The 24,522-nt window shown below is 38.3% G+C and overlaps 2 protein-coding genes across 5 annotated transcripts; both read left to right on the top strand.

Annotated features, from left to right (window-relative positions):
* Positions 1-304: 304 nt before the first annotated feature.
* os9 (OS9 endoplasmic reticulum lectin) lies at positions 305-13,571 on the top strand. 3 transcript variants are annotated; one of them, XM_079242470.1, is made up of 15 exons: positions 305-475; positions 897-1,079; positions 2,826-2,889; positions 2,967-3,043; positions 3,515-3,613; positions 4,418-4,619; positions 4,849-5,004; positions 5,426-5,541; positions 7,373-7,433; positions 7,586-7,665; positions 8,317-8,520; positions 8,597-8,792; positions 9,237-9,404; positions 9,788-9,897; positions 11,965-13,568. In XM_079242470.1, the coding sequence occupies exons 1-15, from the start codon at positions 308-310 to the stop codon at positions 12,100-12,102; spliced, it is 2,022 nt and encodes a 673-aa protein (XP_079098596.1). In that variant the 5' UTR covers positions 305-307; the 3' UTR covers positions 12,103-13,568. The 3 variants fall into 3 exon arrangements, with proteins under 3 accessions (XP_079098596.1, XP_079098595.1, XP_079098597.1); XM_079242469.1 differs by having other exon boundaries at positions 7,583-7,665; positions 11,965-13,567; XM_079242471.1 differs by lacking the exon at positions 9,237-9,404 and having other exon boundaries at positions 7,583-7,665; positions 11,965-13,571.
* Positions 13,572-14,856: 1,285 nt separating this feature from the next.
* On the top strand, positions 14,857-18,676 carry c1galt1lb (core 1 synthase, glycoprotein-N-acetylgalactosamine 3-beta-galactosyltransferase 1, like b; the record flags this gene model as incomplete). Of its 2 annotated transcripts, XM_079241701.1 has the most annotated exons (4): positions 14,857-14,932; positions 15,206-15,350; positions 16,957-17,621; positions 18,344-18,676. In XM_079241701.1, 4 exons carry the CDS (start codon positions 14,912-14,914, stop codon positions 18,653-18,655), a joined length of 1,143 nt encoding a protein of 380 aa, XP_079097827.1. In that variant the 3' UTR covers positions 18,656-18,676. The 2 variants fall into 2 exon arrangements, with proteins under 2 accessions (XP_079097827.1, XP_079097826.1); XM_079241700.1 differs by lacking the exon at positions 14,857-14,932 and having other exon boundaries at positions 15,125-15,350.
* Positions 18,677-24,522: the final 5,846 nt, after the last annotated feature.

Genomic DNA, 24,522 nt, shown 5'->3' on the forward strand with positions numbered 1-24,522 from the left:
TAATCATAATAATCTGATTAAACTGGGCGGTGACATCATGCACACATTTCTACATTGTTTCTCTGTTGAAATGTGAGTTTATTTTATAGTAAGACACGCGGTGACAATGGACATCTATGTGTAGGGCATCGTTACACTTTTCAGTTAGCTTGTGCCGGTGTCTTAAACAAACGCACCCACATATAAAAAAAAGTCCTCTGATGGACACAAAAATTAGCCAATGAAAATACAGGGTTTCTCTTCCCGACCAATTGGATTGCACCATGTCAGTCGTTCTGTGTTTTGTTGCCGTCAGGCAAATGGGGGTATGAGGAGAGGGTCAACCATGGCTGCCTCCTTGATACGATGGCTGAAGAGGTTGTATGTTTTTGTTTTAATATGCCCCCTCTGTGTCCCAGCCTTTTTAAATTTGGAGGAGCTGAACGAGATGAAATATGGGATTGAAATTCTTCCCGACCCCGTCATCCTGGGGCAGGTGAGTGAGAGTGTTGATTGACGCTAACATGTAGCTTGTTAGCTAGAATATATGCTGGTTTTAGCCTTAAATGTTTTCTTGCTTGTTTCCAGTTTACTCTGATTAATATAAACAAGTCTGTAAATAAGCCACGAAACAAATTGTAAGGTAGTTTATTGAGCTGCATGACAACTTGATGCTGGAGTTTGTGACGAACGCAGATTGATATGACAGCTGTCATTACATATTGCTCACTTCATATAGTATGGTATAGTATAGTACAGTATAGTATAGTATAGTGTAATATAGTGTATCACTTCACGTTAGTATAACATCAGTTCAGGTTTTTACCCATGTTTACCCCAATGCTAGCCGGTTAATACATGTCACTGATGGTGTTAAAAGCTGCTACAGCTTACATGTTTGTGTTTATCTTTTTAAGACCAAGACAGAAGAGGTTATGATGGTGTCTAATAAATACAAGCAGCTCTACGAGTGTCGACTTCCAGCCCAGGCAGTCCGGTTTCATCAGGATCCAGCTTCTGATTCTGACACACAAGGATACACTGGACCAGAGATCCCAGACTTACTCAGGCCAATGCACAAAGCCCCATGTCTAGTAAAGGTTGGTTCTCTTATCTGTGTCTGAAATCTCTGTAATCCTCTTGACAAATGCTTAATCTGTTTATATAATAAAGTGATTAGGAGGTTTTTATTACAAACTTCATTACACTGAAACAGCTGTCAGTGTAACATGTGGCCTTTTTGGCTAATTCAGACAAACAGCTTATCAGATGCTAAAATGTAATTATATTAAATGTTCTTCAGAAGCATGTTAGCAAGGGACATAAATCAGATTTCTTGAATCCTTATTGCCCAGTGCAGTGTTAATTGAGACTTAATTTGCAGTAAAAGTGATTTGTCCCCCCCCCCCCCCCCCCCCCCCCCATTAGCTAACCTTTAAGAGGAGTTATGATGTCAAAACAATCCTTCACTGACAGGGCATTGATCTAGAATGAAAGCAGAATGCCCGTGACCCTTCATCAGACTAAGCGGTTAGGATAATGAATAAATAAATGAAGGACACAGAATGAGCAAGAAAATAAGATTACAAATAAACTAACATGTAAGCCTACTAGTACCAGTCAAAAACTAGGGGTGGGAAAATCGATTTAAAATCGATTTTATTTGTTAAAAAATATTTTTTTCCAAATAAATAAAAATAATCCATTATAAATTTTTTTCATTTTTATTGATCTTTTTACTTGTCTTCTTGGGCATTTTAGCAGCAGAATAATGGTCTGGCTACTGTGTTGTTTTTTTCTAATTGAAATCAAGAAAAATGGTGAGCAAAAAAAGTTCTATACATTTATTTTTGTTTTTAATCTACAAAAATCAGCAGTAGTGAAGAATTGGCTGCACAGTGGCATAGTGGTTATCACTGTGGCCTCAAGAAGGTCCCTGGTTCAATCCTTGGCTGGGGCAAGGTTTGGTCAGTGGAGTTTCTGTGTGGAGTTTGCATGTTCTCTCCAGGTACTCTGGTTTCCTCCCACCGTCCATGTCCACTGAGGTTAAATGGTTAATCTGAATTGCCCCTAGGATTGAGTGTGAGTGTTTGTCTCTGTGTGGCCTGCGATGGACTGGCGAGCTGTCCAGGGTGTACCCTGCCTTTCACCCAAAGTCTGGAGCCTATCCTAAAGCCAGGTGGCATAGGCTCCAGCTCCCTGTGACCCTGAATTGGATTAAGCGGTTTGGAAAATGAATGAATGAAAAATCAGCAATAGTAAAGAATTGTGAGAATCGCAATTTAAATCAAATCAGCACCCAAGAAATCGGAATCAAATCGGGACAAAAGCATATCGTCACAGCCCTATCAAAAATGGTCATTTTTAAGGCCTTTTTTAAAACAGCACTGGTAAAACCTGTAAAGCATTTTGAATGAGTACACTTGCTTTGACTTTTAATGTTATTATATTTAGTCCAATTATACAGAAGACATTTTTAGTTTTTGGCTTAAATGGAAAGCATGGTGAAGAAGGGAATTGGCACAAGTCTTTTTGATCTTGAGTTTTTTCCTAGCTTAGCCATAACTCCGTTTGATAAACAATGATTTTTTCATTGTCACAGGATTATCTGGCTGCTTTTTGTCATATGCTCACAAACATTCACTACCGAACATGCAAAACGGTGGCCGACAGTTTTTATAGTGGTTTTGGTGCTAACGATGGTGGCTCAGTTCCCGTGAAACTGCAAAGAATTTTCCTTTTGTTTTGCCAATTGATTAAATAAAAACTACTTTCTTGTATTTTTGATGGTGTTAAGCATGTCATGTTCATGATATATTGCTGTTTTCTCTGTGTGTTATCTGCAGACCAAGGACTGGTGGACGTACGAGTTCTGTCATGGTCAACACATCAGACAGTATCATCTTGAAGGTTAGATCTTTCCTGTCTTCAGTTTACACTTTTTTTCCGTGAGTTGTTTTTTTAAACAGATTTTCTTTTCTCCTCAGACACGGAAATCAAAGGGGATATTCTCTTCCTGGGTTATTTTGAATCTGATTTTGATTGGAGCAATGAAACAGCAAAGGTAAAGATGTCTCCATGTTTTGTTTTCCTTTTTTGTTTTCTAATGCATGTAAAAAATGACATGGTCAGTGTGGTGGTGTCATTTGGGCAGAACTTTTTCATTTTCATGTGTCAGTGAGTAGCGTGGCTGGATGCATTGTCAAATTGAGCTTGAACTTGTTGCCAGAGTTACTTTCTGATTTTCAAAATGTCAGCTAGCTATTTTTAGAAAGTTGTACTGACCTAACATAATCTGCTGAGCCATGTTTATACAGTCTGTCACAGCAAACATAAAGCAGCTCTCAGTTTTGCAGCAGCCGGAAAAAAAAAAATCTTGTCTAGGACAACAAATGAGACACATGACAGAAAATGTTATGTAACGCAGCAGCCTTGCTGTGAGAACTGCCTGTAGGATGATTGTGGATGATACAGTTAGTACTGCTTTTGATAACCAGTCACTCCTATAAAGACGTATTTTCTTTTCATCCCACAGGCCTCCAAACAGCACAAACTGAAACGATACCACAGCCAGATGTATGTAAATGGATCCAAGTGTGACCTAAATGGAAATCCAAGAGAGACTGAAGTTCGGGTGAGATGTTTAAACCGGGAGAAACATTTGTATCACACATGGTTCTTTATTAAGCTGTGGGAGCAGCTGAATACATTTTGGAAGCTGCTCATCCCTTTTTTTTTTTATTTAACCTTTTCTAGACCTTAACTCAACTTATAAAGCAGAGCAAAAAACTGGCCTGTTATCAGGAGTTGATGGTTCCAGAGCTGGTTAATCCACCGATTCTTCAGATATTGAAGCATTCAACAATTCTTGGATCCATTTTTAGCAATTTAGTGAAGATCTGAGAATATCAGTAATAATCTCACAGAGTTGTCTTGGGAGAGTCTTTACGAGTAAACCTTCGCTGTGATGTGGGGTGGAGTTGTGTTTCAGTTAGTGCCTAAGGGAGCATTGACAGATGGAATAACAGGTTTAACTAAATATCAGCATGAACCTTTCTAATAAAACTGAGACCAGATGGGTTTCAAAGGAAGCAGATTCTTTTGAAGTCGTTACCACAAAAACTCAGTGAAGATCACAGAATATAAGATGGTGCATTTAAACGCATGCAAGGCAGCCTGAATGTACCTTAAATCATGTGACAGAAAGAAGGAGACAAAAAAAAAGTCAAGAATTAAGAGTAAATTCTAAAAAGTTTTTTCCACATTGAGAAAAGGTTTGAGCGGGCTTAAGGAGCTAAGGCCTTGTTGCAGGATCCAAACTGTTTGAAAACAAACCAAAAAATATGCAATAAATAGATTTGTGTACATTTGTATGTTGCAACTACCTGCATAACTCCATATCACGTACAATTAGTTACTTTTACTTAATTATTTTCAGTTCATCTGTGAGGAGGGCTCAGTTGACTACATTGCCCGTGTGGATGAGCCCCAGTCGTGTCGCTATGTGCTGACGATTCACACAAGCCGCACCTGCCAGCATCCTTTCTTGCGACCACCATCCACTGCCAAGCCGCAGGGTATCGTGTGCCAGCCAGCACTAAGTGCCCAGCAGTACATGGATTACGTCAAGGCTCAAGTCTGTAAGTGAATGAATAGATGAAGGTCGTACCGTTGGAGTGTTTGGAGAGGGCCTCCTGAATTTGGTGTTATTTCCTGTTGAATTAGGGCTTTATAGTCAGAACGGAATACCTAAAAGGGATGTTTTCGTGTTTTTTGTTTTAAATAGTTTGAATTTAAAAAGAAAAGTTTGACATCCTTCTCTCGCCAGTCTGTCCCTGCCCTTTCCAATCCTTCTCTGTCTATTTCCAGCGGACACAAAGCGTAAAGTAGAGCAGATCTCTGAAGAGCTGAAAAGCCTTGATGAGATGTTGGCTGGTAATGAAGCCACAGAAGAACCAGTGGACACGGCTGCAGAGAAAACCTCACCTTCACCTAGGAATGATCCAGACCAGTTAGACATGAAAGGTAGGGTTTTTATGCTTAATGATTGTTGTTATGGTTCAGTTTTATGGAGATGCTCCTTAAGTGGAGGAGAATAAAATGCAAGAGAGACAAGACAGCCTTGCTTCGTATAAACATTTATTCTTCAGCTGAAGTATCTGCTCATTTTCATATGCTACAAAATGCATCAGACTCAGAACAAAGAAGTCTGTGGTCTTATGTAGGAGAGAGCATGTGCACAGTCACACCTTACTGCCACATCTGGTAATAATATACATGCAGCTGGAACACATCATATGTGTTGTCATGTATCACTCGACAGGGTAAAGAGAAAGATGGACTGTCATGCATTGTTTCTCCATGCTTTCAAGAATTTGGCATTCGCAATGATCTATCATCTATGTGGTTTTTATCTTTAAATGTTCCTATTTCTGCTTTTAATCAGGTAAATCTGATGTGTCTGAGGACACAGAGTCAGAAGAGAAGGAAGATTCTGACTTCTGGGAGGGAGTAACAAAGCCAGGAAATTCAAAAACACCCACCTCTCAACAGGACAATGAGGTATTTACATGTATCATATGACGACCCAGTCTTGACTTTGACAGTGCACAAATAACGGAATTTGAGAAGTGAATTTTTTTTCTTTAAACAAACCAAGTTAACTAGTGTTTAAATATGCAATTACATTTTCATAATTGATCTAGAGTAGTATATTCCAGTTGTAATATGCAGATATTATTAAAATATGTAGTTATTCTTAAAGTGGAACTATTCTGTGCATTTCAGGCTAATTTATTTTTATTTCTGAGACCAAAAGGGCTGGGATTGGTCGAGTTATTTTCACAAATCGCTTTATTTACTTCAGACCGACCCTCTCCGTAGGCTGTCAGATCAGCCTGTGGGCAAAACGAGTGGATTGAGACTCTTCCGCATTAAGCCCCGCCTCCCGCCACTGCACTACATCGGGAGCGCGCACCGCACCTGCTTTCGCCGTCATTGTAACATCTCATAAACAGAAGGATTAGGCTCATATGAACTCAATAAAAAAACAAAATACAATGTCAACACATAGCATACAGCCCTACATGTTGGAACCTGAATCCGACCCTGAAAACGAAGTGGAAAACAGCAACCCACAGCAACGAATGCAGCAGGATGTCTCTCTTTGGCAAACTCACCAGCCATCGTTGGAAATAACTTTATCCCACGTTTTCCACCCGCCTGATGTATTTGTACATGCCCTTGTTAACCAGTAGAAGGTAACCAATCACCGAACCTTATCCCCCGGGACGTCACAAGGATTTCCAAGTAGAAAAAACTCTCTAAAATGACGCGTTTTTCGTCGCCATGGAAACCGAATGGAGAGCGTGCTGCAACTCAAACTCAAACTCAAACATGCGTTTAGGTGATAAAAAACAGTGCCGTTCACATGTCTGATGAGGATTCAACACTGTAACACTGTAGAAAGCTCAGAAAACTTGAAATACCATCATAGCACTTAGACTTAGACTTTATTGTCCCCAAAGGGAAATTCTTTTTCACGTACACAGCACATGTTTGACAACAAAAAGGACAATGACAACAGACCACAGAAACAACATACAAATACAATGAACAGAGTACACTCAGCGCCCCCTGCTGTTTAGAAATATTATGACTGAGGGGATCAGGCTTTTTCCCAACCGAGCCTTTTTGCACCTGAGCACCCTGTACCTCCGTCCTGAAGGAAGAGGTACAGGTACATGATATTTACACAATATCATGTGTAAATATTGTTACACATGATATTGTTGAGGAAAAACGTCTGTTAATGATGAGGATTTTGGTTGAAGTGAAAAAGATTAAAAAGTTTATTGAACAAAGTATAAGAATGAACAAGGTATTACAAATTGCAATTTGGAGAATTTGAGCAGAGGTCTGGGAAGGTTCAGACACACTGAAGCATCTCTTAAGCCTTCGTATAGAAGATGTCAAATGTCTATCATAAATCTATGTTATTCTAAACAAAGAATGGTGTGTTCTTACTTAGGCGATCATGTAAATTTAAAGCGGCCTGACCACCAAATTATACTCTTCCTGGCACCATGGCTCCTAAATCTCGAGTTGTAACCCATCATTGTCAAGAGAGAAAGTGGTAATTAATCAAATACCAGATGTGTGAAGACCGACATCTCAGTGCCTCTGCACATTATTTATGTCAGAAAGGCTAAGTAGGCAGATACTATATAACTGGGCTAAGTTCATCGTGACCTCTTCAGCACTCTTCAGTCTTATTTTAAGTATTTCAAATTGGTGACTGCAGAATTTTTTGCAGGTTCTTTTCTGTCAGAACCATTTTGACCACTAGATGGGGTAGTTTCCCAGTTCTAACTTGACTGTCTTTTCCTTGCAGGCAGCAGATGGTGACTATAATTCACAAGCTGATAATGAAGTCTTGGATGATGGTGATGAAGGTACTGCTCTACAATGCACAATGAGAAACAGTGCCATTAGTTATTAGTCAAGTCAGGTCAATCTGTGTCTTTATTTATAAACTATAAGTCCAAACTGAGTCCTTTTGGTAAATGCAGGATGCTTTTTTCTTGATTTTGTTTCCCTCTAGTAGAAAAATTCAACTTCAAAATCATCACTGACCCAGCAGATCTGATGAAATTCGTTCAACACCTTAAGGAGAGTAACAGGAAGGTCAGTACTTGTCAGTGGCACATTTAGAAGATGTAAGCACAAACACAGCTAAATATAAGATTGCTTGCGGGGGGGGGTAGGTGTTTGGAGGAAGACAGGATGCTGCAGATAAGGTAGAGTGGAAACGGCTTCATAAAAATAACATAATTACTTAGCAGCTGTTTCTGTTGTAAACAAGCATATGTTATAGACGGGCAGCTTCTCAGATATAAAATCCCAGATATTCCCATAGATTAATTTCTGAACTCTTTCCATTTTTCTTATGTCGATGTCTTCCAAAGTTCTTGTCCTCATTATTTCTATTTTTCTCTTCTTTCTTTTTTTTGTCAGTGGTTAAGACCGATTCTGCCCTTTAAAACTACAGCTAATAAAAACAAACCCTATTTTTCCAACTTCTAATCATTTCTACACAGAAGTTGACTTCAAATAAGTCATTGTAGACATTTCTGATTGACATTTCCTTTTTCTTTTTTTTTTTACTTTTCAAAAGACAACTTTATACTTTTTAAGCTCGTTTATGAAAACTTGTGTACTCACTATGATACTTTTTTTTTTTTTTTTTTTTACTCCCTGTCTTTGGGAGTAAATATCTTTTTTCTTTGCAAAGCATTTGTATTCATGTTATTTTTTCTTTCTTTATTTCATTTTTAGAAAGCACAAAACCAAGCCACAAGTAGAGAAGAGGGTTCAACAAGACACCTGTTACCAGAGAAGCACAGAGAGGAGGAGAAAGATGAGGATGAACGACTGTTAGAAGAGTTTGAGGATGAGATGGCTGACCTCTCTGTGCCCTCTGAGAAGATAGAGGAGATAAAGGAAGAAATGCAGAAGGAGTTTGACAATATTATAAATGAGGTTTGAGTTAGCATATGTGCAGATCTAACCTGTTGTAATTGGCTTTTATGTAAAATGACCTCTCTCTGTTATGTAGGCCCAGCAAGAATTGGAGACGGAGGGGCTGAAAGGAGAGTTTGATCGCACTCAAGCAACACAAACACTGGAGACAACACTGGATAAGCTACTTGATCATCTGGAGGAGAAAGATGTTCAGGAACCAGAGCAGCAAACAGTCCAAAGAAGCAGCGACCCAACCAGGGGCAGCCCCAGCCTGGCTCCTAAGCAGCCAGGTAACAAGCAAGCTGCCTGCATGTCACCTGCATGTCCGTCATCTTCACACATCATTCATGCTCACATCGAACGTGGGTTGTGACATCCTTCACCTCAGAAGAGACACACAAAAGGTTTAATCGAATTACAATTAAAAAAAGGGATTAAAATAAAATCAACCCATTTTTATCAGGTTGACTCTTTTGCTCAGTTGGTGGTCTTCTTCTATGCTGATGTCATTGAGGGTGATTTTAAGTTATTACCACAAATTAAAGTTGAAACAACTGAAATCAAACACACTCGTTGAATCCATCACAGTGCACGGCCGAAGTGTTAATAAAAGGTGTGTTTTTTTTGTTTTTTTTTTTATTTTGGATGGGACTTATCGTTACCATCCTGTGACCCTGGTGGTGGGTTTTGAGGTAAATTGTCTTGTTTGTCCCTCTTTTGTCTCGTCACCCCAGACCAAGCAGCTGACGACCATGTTAAGATCAAAATTACTAAGTATAAGACGGGCAGCAGCCCTGATGGGGAGGTCAGAATTCAGGAGATGGGCGAAGGAGACCCCCAGTGGCAGCACATAAAGGACGTGGTTAAAGAACAGCTAGAGAAGGCAGGACTGAAGGCCGAAGGTATGAAAGGGGAGTGCTCGCAACACTCAAGGCCGTTTCTCTTTCCCATCTCTTATCTTGAACTTGCTGCACCTTTTTTCTCTTTCCATCTTGTGAGAAAATATAAACCTCTCAGATGATCTTGGCAAATGGTTAAGCTCTTAAGAAGGCTTCAACTATCTCAGCAAGATTAAACGATAGCAGTAAGCTTAAGCTCTTCTGTGGAAATGAAGGGTGTGTCATTTGTGTGTGTGTGTGTGTCCTCTTTCTTTTGCATCCGTTCTTGTGCGTCATACACTTCATTCCAATTAACCCGTGATACCATTTCTTACTTGAGTTACTGGGTGTTCTTGCATTTAACCAACAAGTCCTCCTGTTCTCCTGTGTCTCTTTTATTTTCTAAGGTAAGATTGAGGTGAAGATCTTGACCCGAAAGAATGCAGAGGAAGCAGGCGACCAGTGGCTGACTGAGGAAGATACAAAGTCCTTCAGGGAACTACTCATAAACCTCCTGGTAATTTAAGTTCTCATTGCTTGTGGTTTATTTGCAATGTGCCTGACTAGGATTAAACACACAGATACAGTGTGTTTGACATCTGCTTTGTGCTGCAAATTCATCCTGCATCAGTCGGAACAGACAGCTGGACTTCTCTGACTGCAATAAAACCAGAAGTTCATTTATGCTCTAAGCTAAGGATGCAAACGGACAGAAGCTTCTGTCCATCTTCTGCACCCTTCACATGGATGTGCAGCCCAACGTAGTAAACTGAGCAGCGTCCCCAGGAACCTCAGAGGCAAATTTGCACAGCTTAAGTGACAAAGAAGAAACCAGTCGTAATGAGATGGCTGCACAGACCACTGCCATACTGCACTGACTCGTTTTATATTTCCTTCTGAGAAAATACTCTCTAAGGAAAGTCTTTAAAAAAAAAAACCCAAAAAGGACCCAATCATCCAAGCCAAATGCATCGTAAAATTAAAAGTAACTTTTCATAACAGTTTTTACAATAGTTTTACCTGTATTTTTTTTTTTTTTTTTTTTTTTTTTTTTTTGCACGTTGCATCTTCGGAATAAGAGCTTTTCTCAAACTTAAACATATCTGAAGTTGTGTTCTGAAGTCATCTGGGATTAGTTTTCTACTGTCAAAGTTCAAAAATTAAGTTTGACATAGCTGTACTTTCTTAATGATATACAGATTAACACATCCATAGTAGCAAGTGTGCAGAGCTTAATGGGGTAATTTATATTCAGCAGGAATTTCACCTTTTGTAATCATTACCCCTAAATTACAGTTATGTGCTTTGCTACCTGTGTTCAGTTTGTATGTAGACAAAGTTGTTGGGATGTTCATTTCTGTTTAAATGGTAAAAGTTGGTACCATGAGCGCAGTGGACGATACAGGAAGTGACACCACTACCAATACCTCTGATCAGTGTGTTGCACTGGGAGTGTAAATGATGCTGGGTAAAAACCTAACAACTGATGAAGGACACTTTTACATTTTCTTTAGTTCAGTATGGTATCAGTCCAATAACGCATAAGGTAAAATACTATGAAACTCCTGAATTTTTAGTTTTCAGATTAACAGACATGTCTGTGAATGCAACAGAGCATATACTATGGAAGTCCTGAATTTTTCTGGCTTTGGATTAACATCCATGCAGTTAGTCGGAGAATGTCTTGGTATTTTTCTGGAAAGACATTCTCTGATTTTGTTTGTGTTTTTCTTTATGATCTTCTTCACCATGTTTGCTGTTTTCTGAAACTAGTGTTGAAAGTCAGAGGTGAACACTAAACTCCACACTGCCTTCTAGTGGAAGTTGCTGTTTAGTCAAACTAATCTGCAACTAGCTATTTTTTTTCCTTAAATTACAGGCAAAAACATGTTGTGCTGTGTATCTCAACAAGGTACAAGGACAATTTTTGGACTGATTATAATTTTATCATCTGATTTATTTACTTCACCTCACTTCAGAGTTTATAGTTGTATGCAGGAATTCAGACACTTCTTGTTTTATGTATGAAAACATTGGTTGCCTCTTTTTTGGTGGGTAACACTTCTCTCAAACAAACTCTGTAGCCAGTTGAGAGTCTTTTGTTACTCTAAAATTTTTCAACCACTTTTCATCTCAGATTTATTCAAATTATGTGTATTTTTCAGGTCATCATGTCCACCATATGTTTAAGCTTTTTATTTTTAAATGAGGTCTCTTTTAAAGTGCTGTGACAGTCTTTATTTCTTATAGATGTTCACAACATACACACAATTTGGTCTGCTGTGGATTGTGTCTTGATAAATGTTGCAACTTTTTCATTTCCAGCTGATTAACATACTTTAGCTTGAGTAGATTTGCTCTCCTCAGTAGTTTTAGAGTTTTGTGCCATTTGATACCACACACACCTAAAGCTGATATTTACATCCCCATAATGAAGACTGTGGCAAGGTATCTATATCTATCTGTCTATCTAGCTATCTATCTAGCTAGCTAGCTAGGACATAGCTAGCTTTGTCAAATGACATTAACTCAGAAATATTGAGGTTTTTTTTTCACTAAATATTCTTATGTTTTTACCCCACAGACTGGAGGCACTGAAGAGGTTTACAAAGAACAAAAAAGGCAGCAGGAGTTGGAGAACAACTATAAGTTTGTGTGGGGAGAGAACCAGGAAGACTCCCAGTCATCCAGCACATCTGACTCCGATGATGTGGACATTTGAGCTCATACAGTACTGTCAACGTTCTTATAGTGATGGTGAACTCCTGTGGAGACCAGCAGGGAGAGGGACTCTGAGATGTTACAGTTTTGAGAAGGAGCCCACTTGATAAAATTATTGCTGTTAAACCTGACTGATTACACCAATTCAGCTGTTTGCACATTCAATGTCAGTGTCTTGAGAAGGCAATAACATGGGTGTCTTTAATGGGCACTGTTTATATGTTGCACGAAAAAACTACAACCTGTCAACTGTACCTGTGCAGTTGAGTGAAGTTATGTATTTTCGTCTTTTTTGGTGGGATTCGGTTTGGATAGATGGAGTAGCCCGGTGATATTTCAGTAAGCGCATTTTCAGAAAGACTTTCCAGTTTCACTGAACATTGCATTTAGTTCTGAAGTTGTCAACAGCACACTCTTTGTTGTTTTTGATGTTGCCATTGACAATGCCCTTACCTGTAAATGACTCAGAAGGGGAATTTTGCGTACCTCAGCATACCGAATGAGAGTCTGCACAAGGTGCTCCACAGATTGTTCACAGAAAAGTACCTTTGTGTCTGAAATGAAAGATGAAGTCCAAATACTCAAGGCTTTACATTCCAGGTCTTGCTGGTCTTTGAAACTTGGATATTTTGTTCAATGAAAAAATTGCAAATAAACACATCAATAGCTTACACAATTATTTGTGCACATGCTGATGCACTATATATTTTGTTAAAGATTTGCAGTATCAATTTATTCCTTTTATAAGTTGGTTTCTGTCAGGTAGTCACATACTGCTAATTCCAAATGCTTAAAAGTTAAAAATGAAGCTCTTTTGACTACTTTTCTGTCTTATTTCTTTTTCTTTTTTTAAAACAAGAATTTGTCATTTTACCATTATTTAGCAAAGAAAGTTTCAATAGCAATCAGGTACTCCATACAAAATTAATGAGTACTCACAAAACCCTTCACATGTGTACTTAAAGGGCTTAATTTATATGATTTGTGAATAACTGTGGCTGCTTCTGCTGACTATGTACATAATTATTGCGTGAATATTTTTTTCCAGTTGATTTGTTGAATGTCAGCACAGTTTAAGAACTGGACTACCTGAGTAAATGTGCTTAAAATTTCTGACTGTGTAGCCTTTTCTCTAAAACTGGATTTCACTGTGGCGCTACGCCATATGCAAACTCTTTATCTGACACACATGCAAATCTTCAAGTAATATGGGTGTGTTTCTTGACTTTGTCAACTGAATTTGTAGAGGATTTTGATACACCCTGAACAGCTTGTCTGACCTGAAACATAATTACCTTTTTGTTCTTGGAAAAATCAAAATGCAATTATATGCTCAAGACTACTGAAAGAACGCTGCGTGGGCAGGTTATCTGTGTTAATTGTATCCATAACCACGGGTCAACCTAAAAGGCCTTGGCAATGCAGAATTTGTTATAATAGGCCTATCTTTTGCACGTTACTTAAAAAGGAAGAATGTATTTTTCTTAAATCTGCAGCTTAGCTGGCAAAGTACATATTTATTCCACATTACAAGCAAATAAACATCCATCATAAAAAGTGTTTGTTTAGATCAATTATAAATCTATGAGGGACAAAAAGTTAATTGAATGACACCTTATTCTCACTGTTTCTGGCACCCATTATTTGGTATTTTCTTTGGTATCAACCTCAATTTTCCTTCTTCAATAGAAGGATGTAAAGTGTGTGGTCCTGTAACAGTATCAGAAAAGTCTCCATACCAGCTATGGTGTCATGGCTGGTAACTTCCATGTTACCTGTTGAACTTGGGAACTTCTAACTTTATGACTTGTACTTAATAGCTTAACTGTTTGCCCATTAACTTCCAAACAGTCCTTATTCTTGCTGTAGACTGGCTGCTTCTCTACTTCTGTTTGCCTTATTTTGCCATGTAGTCCTAATAAGGTCACTAGAACTAGATTTTTTTTTCTTTTTTAAAATTTTATTTCAACTGCTTACTTTACCTGAAATGTTTTGTAGGTGGATCCAGCAGACAAACAGGTAAGACTACAGTATTAATCCTTTCCCAGACTGCGCATTTATAGACCTGCTCATGTCTCATGTTGCATACTTTCTTGTACTTTTTAAACTTTGTTGTTCAATGAAAAGGTCTTTGTGTATCCTGCTGAAAATAACAGGTGTGGAGGGGACTTTTACATTTTTGTTTAGGATATGTGAAAACACTTAAGCATTCACCTTAATTTTGTGCTAATTTGTGCAGGAGGGGGTTAACTTTGGGTCTTCCCTTTTGAGTAGTTTGACCGGAAGTAACGGTTTTTCTGGACGGAAGAAGACAGCAGTCATCCAGACAAGTTCCACATAGTTAATGCAGAGACTTGGACCTGTGTCACATTGGGGTTTTAATTTACGCTACAGATATACTTTACTAGACTGCTGTAATTTTTGGTTGCTCGCTCGGTCGGCTGGTTTTGTACAAATTTCCACATTAGCCATGGAAGCGCGACGTCAACAACTTGACGCTGAAGTTGACGTTAGCAACGTCGAGCAAATAACGGACTAAACGGTTAGCTCGCGCCAGCTGTCCCGGCACAAAGTAGGAGGAAATTATTAACAAGACATGACTTTATATAGAGTTCATGTTTTATTTTCTCTGACGGAGTTAATGCAGTCAGCGATTTTCGGGCCAGCTCGCCTCTTGTTTTACCCGGCTAGGTGTTAACTTAGCCTCGGTTTAGTATGGCTAGCTGAGCCGCTGTCGTTCCGAGGACACGCTACGCTTCAGCTTTTCAGAGTTTATACTGGTTGTATTGGTCCGAGATAATACAGCTGCTATGGTGTGTGCGTTACCACTGGTGAGTAAACCACACCTAAAACGGGGAGTGTCGCGAACACTTGTCACTTTTGTCATTTCTTCGCTGCCGCCATCACGGCAGCTTCTGAGAAATTCACTAGAACTCGAAAGCCTCACATACGTGCTCTCTTTCCCTCCCCGATGTTCAGCTCATGTCAAGTTGAACAGCTGCCAATGAGACACTTGGTCCAGCATGAAGGCCCTGGGATCCAGATTCTCCTTTTATGCTGGTTTCGTGGTGGGAACCTTCACACTTTACGTGTTTCTGCGGCAGGTGTGGTTTGAGAGGACTGTCGCCGCGCATCAGGCCTTCAGCTTGGGAAAACTTCACGAAGACTTGCAACAGTTTGAGGAAGACGAGAAGATATGGAAGAAAGAAAGATCTGCTCTTTTCAACCTGAAACACCCTCATCATATCGGTACGTAATATGGAGTAAATATGCTCTAAAACAGTGGTTTTCAACCTTTTTTTTTAAGCCAAGGCACACTTTTTTTTCACGGAAAAATCACAAGGCACACCACAAAAATGTTTTTTTTAAAAAAAATTTTAAGTCCATATTATTCATATAAAGTCTATCTCATCAAAGCCTCTTGAATAGAAATCAGACAAACACAAGAAGGAAATTTACTATCTTTCACCAGGGTCTGTTTGGATGAACATAGAGCTGCTTTTTAGACCAATTAGGTGAAATTTGGGTAATTTCTCAGGGCATACCTGATAATCTCTCAGCACAGTGGTTGAAAAACACTGCTCTAAAATATCCACATTGACACCAAGTTCAATACTGTTATTTGATTTGTTTCATTAAGAAATAATAAAAGAAAAATAGTAGAGCACACAGTGTGGTGGTGAAAAGTTTGAACTGCATTTCACCACATAATTTAAGTAAAAACACTCTAAAGCTTTACATTATTGCTCATTGAAGTCTCTATCTTTAGTGACTGTACTAGTGTGAACACTTGCAGGATCAAGTTCACTGTTTAAATATTTGTACATCCGGTAGATTGTTTGTCCTCTTCTTGAGCCTTGAAAACATTAAAAGATGTGCATGATTGTTCACTGTACAGTAATCCCAAGAGGGACAGTAGATGCAATTCAGTTTTAAATTGTAACAGTCCATAACATGGAAGTGATGATCTTTTAATACACAAGATTCAATAAAATATTTTTTTCTTTGTACAGCTTGCAGATATTTGGGACCTTTTTAAAAAAAAAAAAAAACATTTCCACCATCAGTGTATTGATAAGCATCAATACACTGATGGTGGAAAAAGCACCTTACTTTAATCCAAGGGTGTTCTGAGTAAGTTCTCTTTTGGAAAATGTGGGTAAGTAGATTTACAACCCCATGCTAAACATGCATAGTAACAACCCTACTTCGTTTTAACCAGCTGTATAGATCTGTGTCATTAGATGACTGTATGTTTGTTCTAATTTCTGGACTGAGCGGATAATGCACACAAAACCACTAAGGAAAACCATGCACTGATATTTGTTACAACACTAAAGTGCATCAATTATATTAAAGGTAATGTACAGTGAAGTGCACATACTTTAGCTTACCAAAAAAATTACTGCAAATCAAATTGTTATTGTGCTTCTGTTATAAACCATAAAAGGCACACTTAGAGAAACTACAACATACCCGTGTTGAGCTCTTATACTTATGTTGCCCACATTTTATGAGCAAGCTTTTCAAGGTTTTGTAGATAAAATGTATTCTGGATAAAATCTGTGGTTATCTAAACCTTGAGAAAGAGGGTAATTGTTGTTTGCCCTTGCTATTTCAAACATTGTCTTACTGTTGCTGATTTGTAGCTGGATTTCTGAGGATTTTCTGTTACATGCTGATTAACTTTAATACCCATCACATGGTTTCAAAGGTGATATTGAGAAAATGTATGAGTGGATAGTTTGTAGTGATAATATACAGAAATGGTGAATTTCAGTGAGGGGGGAAAAAAAGCAAAACAAAAGAAAACAACAAAGCCTCAGCAGTTCTTTGTTTTTTATTTCTTTTCTAGGTGAGGATGGCCACATGGCTGATGATCTGTACAAAAAGGTCCGCATTCTTTGCTGGGTGATGACTGGTCCCAACAACTTAGAGAAGAAGGCCCGCCACGTAAAGAACACATGGAGCCGGCACTGCAATATTGTGGTTTTCATGAGTTCTGTGGACGATCCAGACTTCCCTACGGTGGGATTAGGTACAAAGGAGGGTCGCGATCAACTGTACTGGAAAACGATTCATGCCTTCCATTATGCCTATGAGCATCATGCTCATGAAGCAGACTGGTTCCTCAAGGCAGATGATGACACCTATGTAATTGTTGACAACCTGCGCTGGATTCTTGCAAACCACACACCTGAGGAGCCAATTTACTTTGGCAGAAGGTTCAAGCCTTACACCAAGCAGGGATACATGAGTGGCGGTGCGGGCTATGTACTGAGCAAAGAGGCTCTGCGGAGATTCGTTGATGGTTTTCAAAACAAAGTGTGCACCCACACTACCTCTGTTGAGGATTTGGCAATGGGGCAGTGCATGGAGAAAGTTGGGGTGCTGGCAGGCGACTCCAGAGACACTGCACTCAGGGAGACATTTCACCCGTTTGTCCCAGAGCAACACCTCACTGCCAAGTTCCCAAAGAGCTTCTGGTATTGGAGCTACTGCTATTATCCCATTTCAGAGGTAAGTCCAGTAGACTGTGGAATTTGTCTTAAATCCTGAAAATCCTGCTAAGGTGACATTCCTTCTGTAACGGTGTGAACCCATAGATTGGTTTCTTTGAAGTGGTGTTGTATGAAGTATTAAGTCTTAGTCTGTGTATTATCTAAAGTAGATTGTGGTTTGCAGAGCCCTTATTTAGAAAAGCAAACTAGAGTACCACCACAACCACAAAGCAGTCTTTCCCAATATATATTTTTTAATCCACTTGCCCTTGATCATTTCCTGTTTTTGTATTGTATTTTTATTTTTTTTTACCTCCAGTTCACACCCTGACTTTGCTTGTGACTGCTTCTATAAATGGTTGCTGTGCAGGTTGCATCTGGTAGCTAATGTACTGACTGAATTATTCCCTCATACAAGCAAACAGATAGTTCAGACACTAAACTATCTGTTTAACATTTAATAGATATTTTTTTGTTTCCTCATGGATGACAGATGTGTGCTGTCAAGTTCTTTTTTTTTTCTCCTTTGTTGGTTGACAAAAGCTTAAAAGTACAGTCTGTTTAAACAAACTGCATTGTTGGTGTTTAACCACATAATTGCCTGGTATTACCTCACTGCGCTTGCTTGATTGGCTTCAGTTTGCATTGACAACACTCACCCATACTGTAATTTCTTTTATGTAGACAGAAAATATGATGCTCTTCTAATGTGGCATAATCACGTGCTCTGCTTTCTGTTAGGGTCCAAAGTGCTGCTCGGATCTGTCGGTGTCCTTCCATTATGTTGATGCTGCAGGAATGTATTTATTGGAATACTACACCTATCACCTGCGTGCCTTTGGATACACATACCGGTATGAGCCTCCCACCCCTAAGGGTTACGTAAATGAACAGTTGAGTTCCTGGGATGCTGCAGAAGGACAAAAACAGCTGGATTCTCAGGAGAAAGAACGAGGAGAGGTGGATAAACCATCCAGGACTGATAAGAGACAAGATGCAGATCCACCTATCGCAGCTGGTAAAGACATTCCTGCAGCTCGAGCAGGAAAATGACACCAACACAGTGTGGGTGTGTTAAGGAAGAGAGGGTATTTTTGGGTGTTTGATTTTTCATTATATTTGATTTTGGCTCATGCTGCTTTAACCCTTTAATGCCTGAATGTGTATTTATTTGATACATACAGTTTCTGAGACCTTTAGCTTCATTTTATGGTAAAAACCTTACTAGTCTGACCCCAAGGGGATACCTTTAGCACTACAATGGTTTTTGCATATCACAGGGTAATAAACAGCAGTGTTACCCCTTCCGCAGATATTTCCAAATCTAGTCCTTAAGGTCCAGTGTCCTGCAAGTACCGGATGTATCCCGGCAGCAACACACCTTAATCAAACTAATTAATCATGAACAGACTTGTGCAGAACTTGACAACAAGCTGCACAGATGAATTTTATTTGAGTCAGTTGTTGCAATGGGGAAGCATCCAATGCCTGCTGAGCCCTGCCCCCCGAGGACTGGATTTGGAGATCCATGTCCCCGCCATTATGTTGGGGAGATGGCCCACCCAGCAGCCACACCCCATCACTCAAAAAGGCCAAGTTAATTTTGTCCTCTCCTTGGTATATTGTGCAAAGCGTTACTCTGAACAAAACCCTGAACAGTAAGGATACAAAATAGTTTTATTTTTTTGTGTTGAGTCCAGATAAAGATAAAAAAACAAAAACACATTTTCTCCCCCCCTTTTTTTTTCTTTGGTCAGGCTTTAAAGGGTTAAAAAGCAGCAAATTCTTCTGGTGTGATCTTACACTTGTGTGCACTTAATACAAGTGCATTGCCTGAAGGACACATTTTAATCTGAACTGTGACTGCAAGACTGTTCCTCAGACTGAGATGTTTCAGTTTTACCTTTTACACTTTTTAAATTACCAGTAATGTTATTATAGATATGTTTCTTAAGGGTGGCTGAGGGTATCTTCCTATCGGTTGTATTCAGTCTGAATGAAAAGCGAGTACTCCTAATAATTTTCCAGTTCATTTAAAAAAAAAAAAAAAAATCAAAATCATTTTGTCATTCTTGACTACAGCAGCCGCACCAACTCTGCCATTTAGTTTTTCTTGACTTGTTGGACGTGTTTGACTTCATTCCATGAGAGGTTTGTACTTTTGTCAGTGGAGCTTAGTTGTGTGTTCTGGACTGTAAGGCTAACTTAGTTTCTTAAAAGCAAACACAATTATATTTGCTTTTGTAGTTGCAGTCAGTGACTTTTAGCACGAGCTGCCTCCCAAACTTGATTTGGACTGTGTTGAAAAAGTTTCTAAGTCCTTTCCCTGAACAGGCATGACTAACATTTTCTGTACAGAACTTATTAACTACATCACACAGTTTATTTCAACTGAGCTAAATGAAGATTTAGTTGACATGAAGGTAACTTTTATGTTGGTCTTTTTGCTTTGTAATATTTGCGTGAAGGTTTATTTAGAACACAAGGACCACAGTAAATTATTTTCTGATGAGGTTTGGCTAGTTAAATGTTTGAAAGATTCATAAATGGGAATATCAGATTATTATCATAGAAGACAAAGAAAAGCACCAAATCATCATAAATGCCACTTTAATGGGTTATTAATTACATAACAAATAACTTGTGTTCTGATGGCTCTATGACCATGTAAGCGGTTTATTTTTGCTGTTGCAGATCGTTTGTCACATAAACCATTAAATACAGAAATAGTCCTTCTAATCAGGAAAATTGGTGTCGCTTGAAAATACGTGTTGTCTTTTTTTTTTTTTTTTTTTCTTTTTTTTTTTTGTAGGCTTGCACAGCTAAACTAAATGTAGTGTAATGTTCCTTTATGTTTGTGAGAGGGGCACACATGCAGAAACATGCTAGTCTGCTTTGTAATTGCAGTCCAAAACAAAAAGTGTACAATGGTTTTAGTCTACTGAATTAGTTTTATTGAGAGAGACATTTTTATTCATTCACACCTGACAGAAATGCTGTCAGGAAAAAGTCCCAATGCCAGCATGTTACACTTCAGCTAAATATTCCCTGCGGTCAAGCTGTTATTTGTGTACCTTCGTTCGGTGTTAATGTTGTGAATTTTGGTGCTTTTCATTTGTTATATAAGAGATTATTCTTCATTTCAGAGCAAAGTATCATAGTTTTTTTTACAGGTAAGTCCAATGAGAGTGAGGAAGTAGTTGGTTAAATTGTCTTATTCCCTCCTGACTGCAACTTGAGCTAATCCAAATTATCCACAACACATAATCGTCTTATTGTGCTTCCTTTAACTGGCACTGGACACACACACTGAACATGTTCCCTGCATCTTCCCCCAGTGAACTCACAAGCTTGTGCCTTGTAAACTGAGATTGTATGAGCCAGGAGCTGCACATGTGACTTTGCACTGTGACTTTACCAAAACGACAAGAAGTTCAAGTATCATTTAATTGAATCCGGGAATTGTAAAGTGTATTACCTTTGGGCAGATGGATGACTTATCCATGACAGTGTTTTTATTTAACTTCTTTTTTTTATTTATTATTATTTTTTTTTTTTATTAAACCCCTTTTATCCTATCAGTTTTTAACAAAGTTGATTTAATCATTCTGGATTGGCAAGATAGCTTCCTTTTGAAGTACATTACATTTATTTAAAAGTATTCACAACAGTTGCTTTACTAGTTTATAACCAAACAAAGACTTGCATTCACAAGAGAGACACAGTAAAGACCAAGTGCTGAAACAATTAGTGCACTTTTGTACAAAAATGTTTGGGTTTTTTTTTTGTTTTGTTTTTTTTAAACTTTTAACCACTTGAAGCCTTTTTTTCACTTTTAAAGATGTACAGTATAAGGATTTCAAAATATATTTTAATTCTTATTGTGTGGACAGAGAGCATGTTCCTTTTTTTTTTTTTTTTTTAAAGGTATTAAAAATGAAAGAAATGGGTTTTAACCAAATCAGCATGTTTTACATAATTGTTTCTTTTTAAATGAATGATCCTTTGTGACTTGTTGCTAATGGCTGTGTCTAGTTTCCCATGGGAGTAATGCCACACACCCAATCCTTGACAATCTCAATAAACATTTTATCAAAGGGAAAAGTGTAAAATACTGTATTTATATTTGAAAAGTATTTGTTAGTATTAACATTTATATGAAGTCAGTATCTGAAGTGTGTAAATTTGTCTGTGTGAGCACATAATTGGTGTGCAGGATCCTTTCCAGTGAATGGTTCTTTAATCACTATAAATAAATGCATATTTTTATTGTACATCTTGTGGTTTATGTTTGTATGATATTACAATATGTTATTTTCTCTTTATTTCTTTTTCATGAACAGCAGAAAGATTTCATGCTGAGTTCAAGGTTGTGTTCTTCATTCTGGTTACATAACACTGCTGCTCAAAGGAGGCTGTGTGACTTCTTCATTACACACAGCGTTGGATCCTGAGTAGACAGATAAGGTTTGAAAAAGATCAAAAGGCAGCTTGCATTTCCCTTTATTTATTCTAGGGTGAGTGTAGCTCAAAGTTCGTTACCTCTGCTTTCCTTGGTTGATAAATATCCCTTCTGCAAACACCTCTTTGCAGAATGATGAACTACTCCTGTTGCAGAAAAAAAGGAAAAAACTTTATTGAACCTGCTCCCATCAACACACTCTTCAACAGCCGGTTTCTACAATTATGATTATGATGGCTTGATTAGTTTCAGGGTTTTTATCCATGTTATACTGGAAACATGACGAGGTTTCAGAATGCACATTCAGCCAAAATATTTTGGTGAATTCAAAGGGTGGTGCAGCTCTGATTTTTTTTTTTTTTAAGCATTTTAAATTTGATGCGCAGCCTGGTCATAAACACTAAACTTAATGCAAATGACTATAGAGCTAATTCCAGTGTATTTAGGATAAATGCCAGTCAAGAAAAAATGTATGTAAAGTATAAACACAGCTTTGGCATGTTATGAGGTGATGTCATTTACTGCTGGCAACATCTGACTACTTGACTGATGCAGATGAAATGTGATTAAACACTCCGTTTATCCTGCTGAAATTGCCCTGTGAACTAGCACATTAGTGACATTTCTATTCTTGTCGTGTTCCTATATGCAACACTTAAGTGTAAAATTTATACTTATTTTATAAGTATTTGGCTCTTAATTTAAACATTGCTAAAAGGAAAAAAGCTCAGAATATAAGAGTTGCATACTGTGTACAAGCATTTTTATGAGTTCTACAAGATCTGTATATTCAAGTGTTCTTTTTTTTTCTCTTGAAAATTACATTTCTTCAAGACTTTAAATTAGCCTTTAGATTCCTTTCAATAGAATTTGTAGAAATGTAATGTTAACTGCAAACTCTACAGGCCAGAAAATGCATTTGTCACTGGGAAATGATGAACTCAAGTCAAACATTTTATGTCACTTTTGGGTCTTTTAAGAAACTTTAGAATGTGAGTAGAAATGATATAATTAGTAGATAATAAGTTTAAAGAAGCAAACTGGTTTCATGGTCAGTGATTTTTATGGAGCAGGTGGAAAGGAAATAACTGGGATACCTGTTTAAACATAAACTTGGTTTTTGGCTCTTTATAGCAACAGATTTCTTATCCAGATTGTTTCAAAAACGATTCAGCATGTCATATTTTTCTGCTTGGTGGATACAAATGATTCACAAATGGTCACTTCAAAACAGATAGTTTCATCTTGCAAAAATGTACATGTAGGGTTTAATAAAAACTAGGTGTTTCTGAAGTCACTTTTAATTTTTAAAGAAGAATTATTTGTTCACACAAGGCGGTAGTGTCATCTTGTGTTGGATGCCTTGCTGAGTGACTGGTTTTCAGTTTTGTTTCACTTACTTGTTCTTTGCCTCAGCAGGTCAGCAAGGATGTCGTCAATGCTGCCTGCACAAGACCAAACAGAAAGCCGTCACAGCAGGAAAAATGCTGAACCCCGTTTCACCACTCATTTAGCTTTGCTGTGCAAAAGAGCTGCAGGTTGAAATAATAAAATTCATACTCAAAGTATAGGTCAGGGCTACTCATTTCAGGCCGCAGGCCACAGTCCTGCAGGTTTTCTATGTCCCCTTCTGAGGCTGTTGCATTGAGTCCATTTAATTTAGGTGTTGGAGCAGGGAGACCTTGAAAACCGGCAGAACTTCGGCCCTTGTAGGACCGAATTGAGTTGTTCTGGTATACACAGCAATTCATAACTCACTTCTTGGTGGAGCTGCACTTCTCCGACCCATCAGACTCACAAAACTGTCATGGAGTTCATGGAATCTCTTCGATATCGCTTTTTCATTTGCCTGAAAACAAAGATACTATTAACAACGGAGCTTCTTGCTCATTATCAGGCTATGTTAATCTAAATGTCTCCGTGGTATGGAGGATAAAGGCGAGGATGAAGGGTGGAACCTACCTGTCTCTGGGGTTTGTAGTTCTCATCTGTGCTGTCAGACTTCATGGGGAACAACACCAGGATGATCAGCACAACCAGGGAAGCAAGAGTGCAACCGTGTGGAATTCTCTCCATCTCTCTGAAGTGAGAGTCAGTGGATAAGAGTTCAAGCACAACAGACTGAAGAATGCTGGTATACTTTTATTCAATTTTATTTGAAAGGACCTGATTTATTTTTCTATTTCAAGTGGGAATCTGTCTATTTGAATTGGTAACGTTATTTCCAGTGCTTTTACTCATATTTAAATTTCTGTTCATGCTTCCAGCTGATAAGTAATCAGTTTCCGAAAGAGGATGTAAACCTTTACTGCTGCAATAGCAGAAGAGACAACTTATTATTCATTAGGCTTACGTTTCCCCCCCTCATTTCCCTAAAAATGATGTTTTATTGGTTGACTATGAGGTGTCACATGCTGTTAGGGGCTGAATAGTTTGGTTGGTGAAACCTATCCAACAC

This window comes from Telmatherina bonti (genome assembly GCF_933228915.1).
Source record: "Telmatherina bonti genome assembly, chromosome: 6".
NCBI classification, from domain to species: Eukaryota; Metazoa; Chordata; class Actinopteri; order Atheriniformes; family Telmatherinidae; genus Telmatherina; species Telmatherina bonti.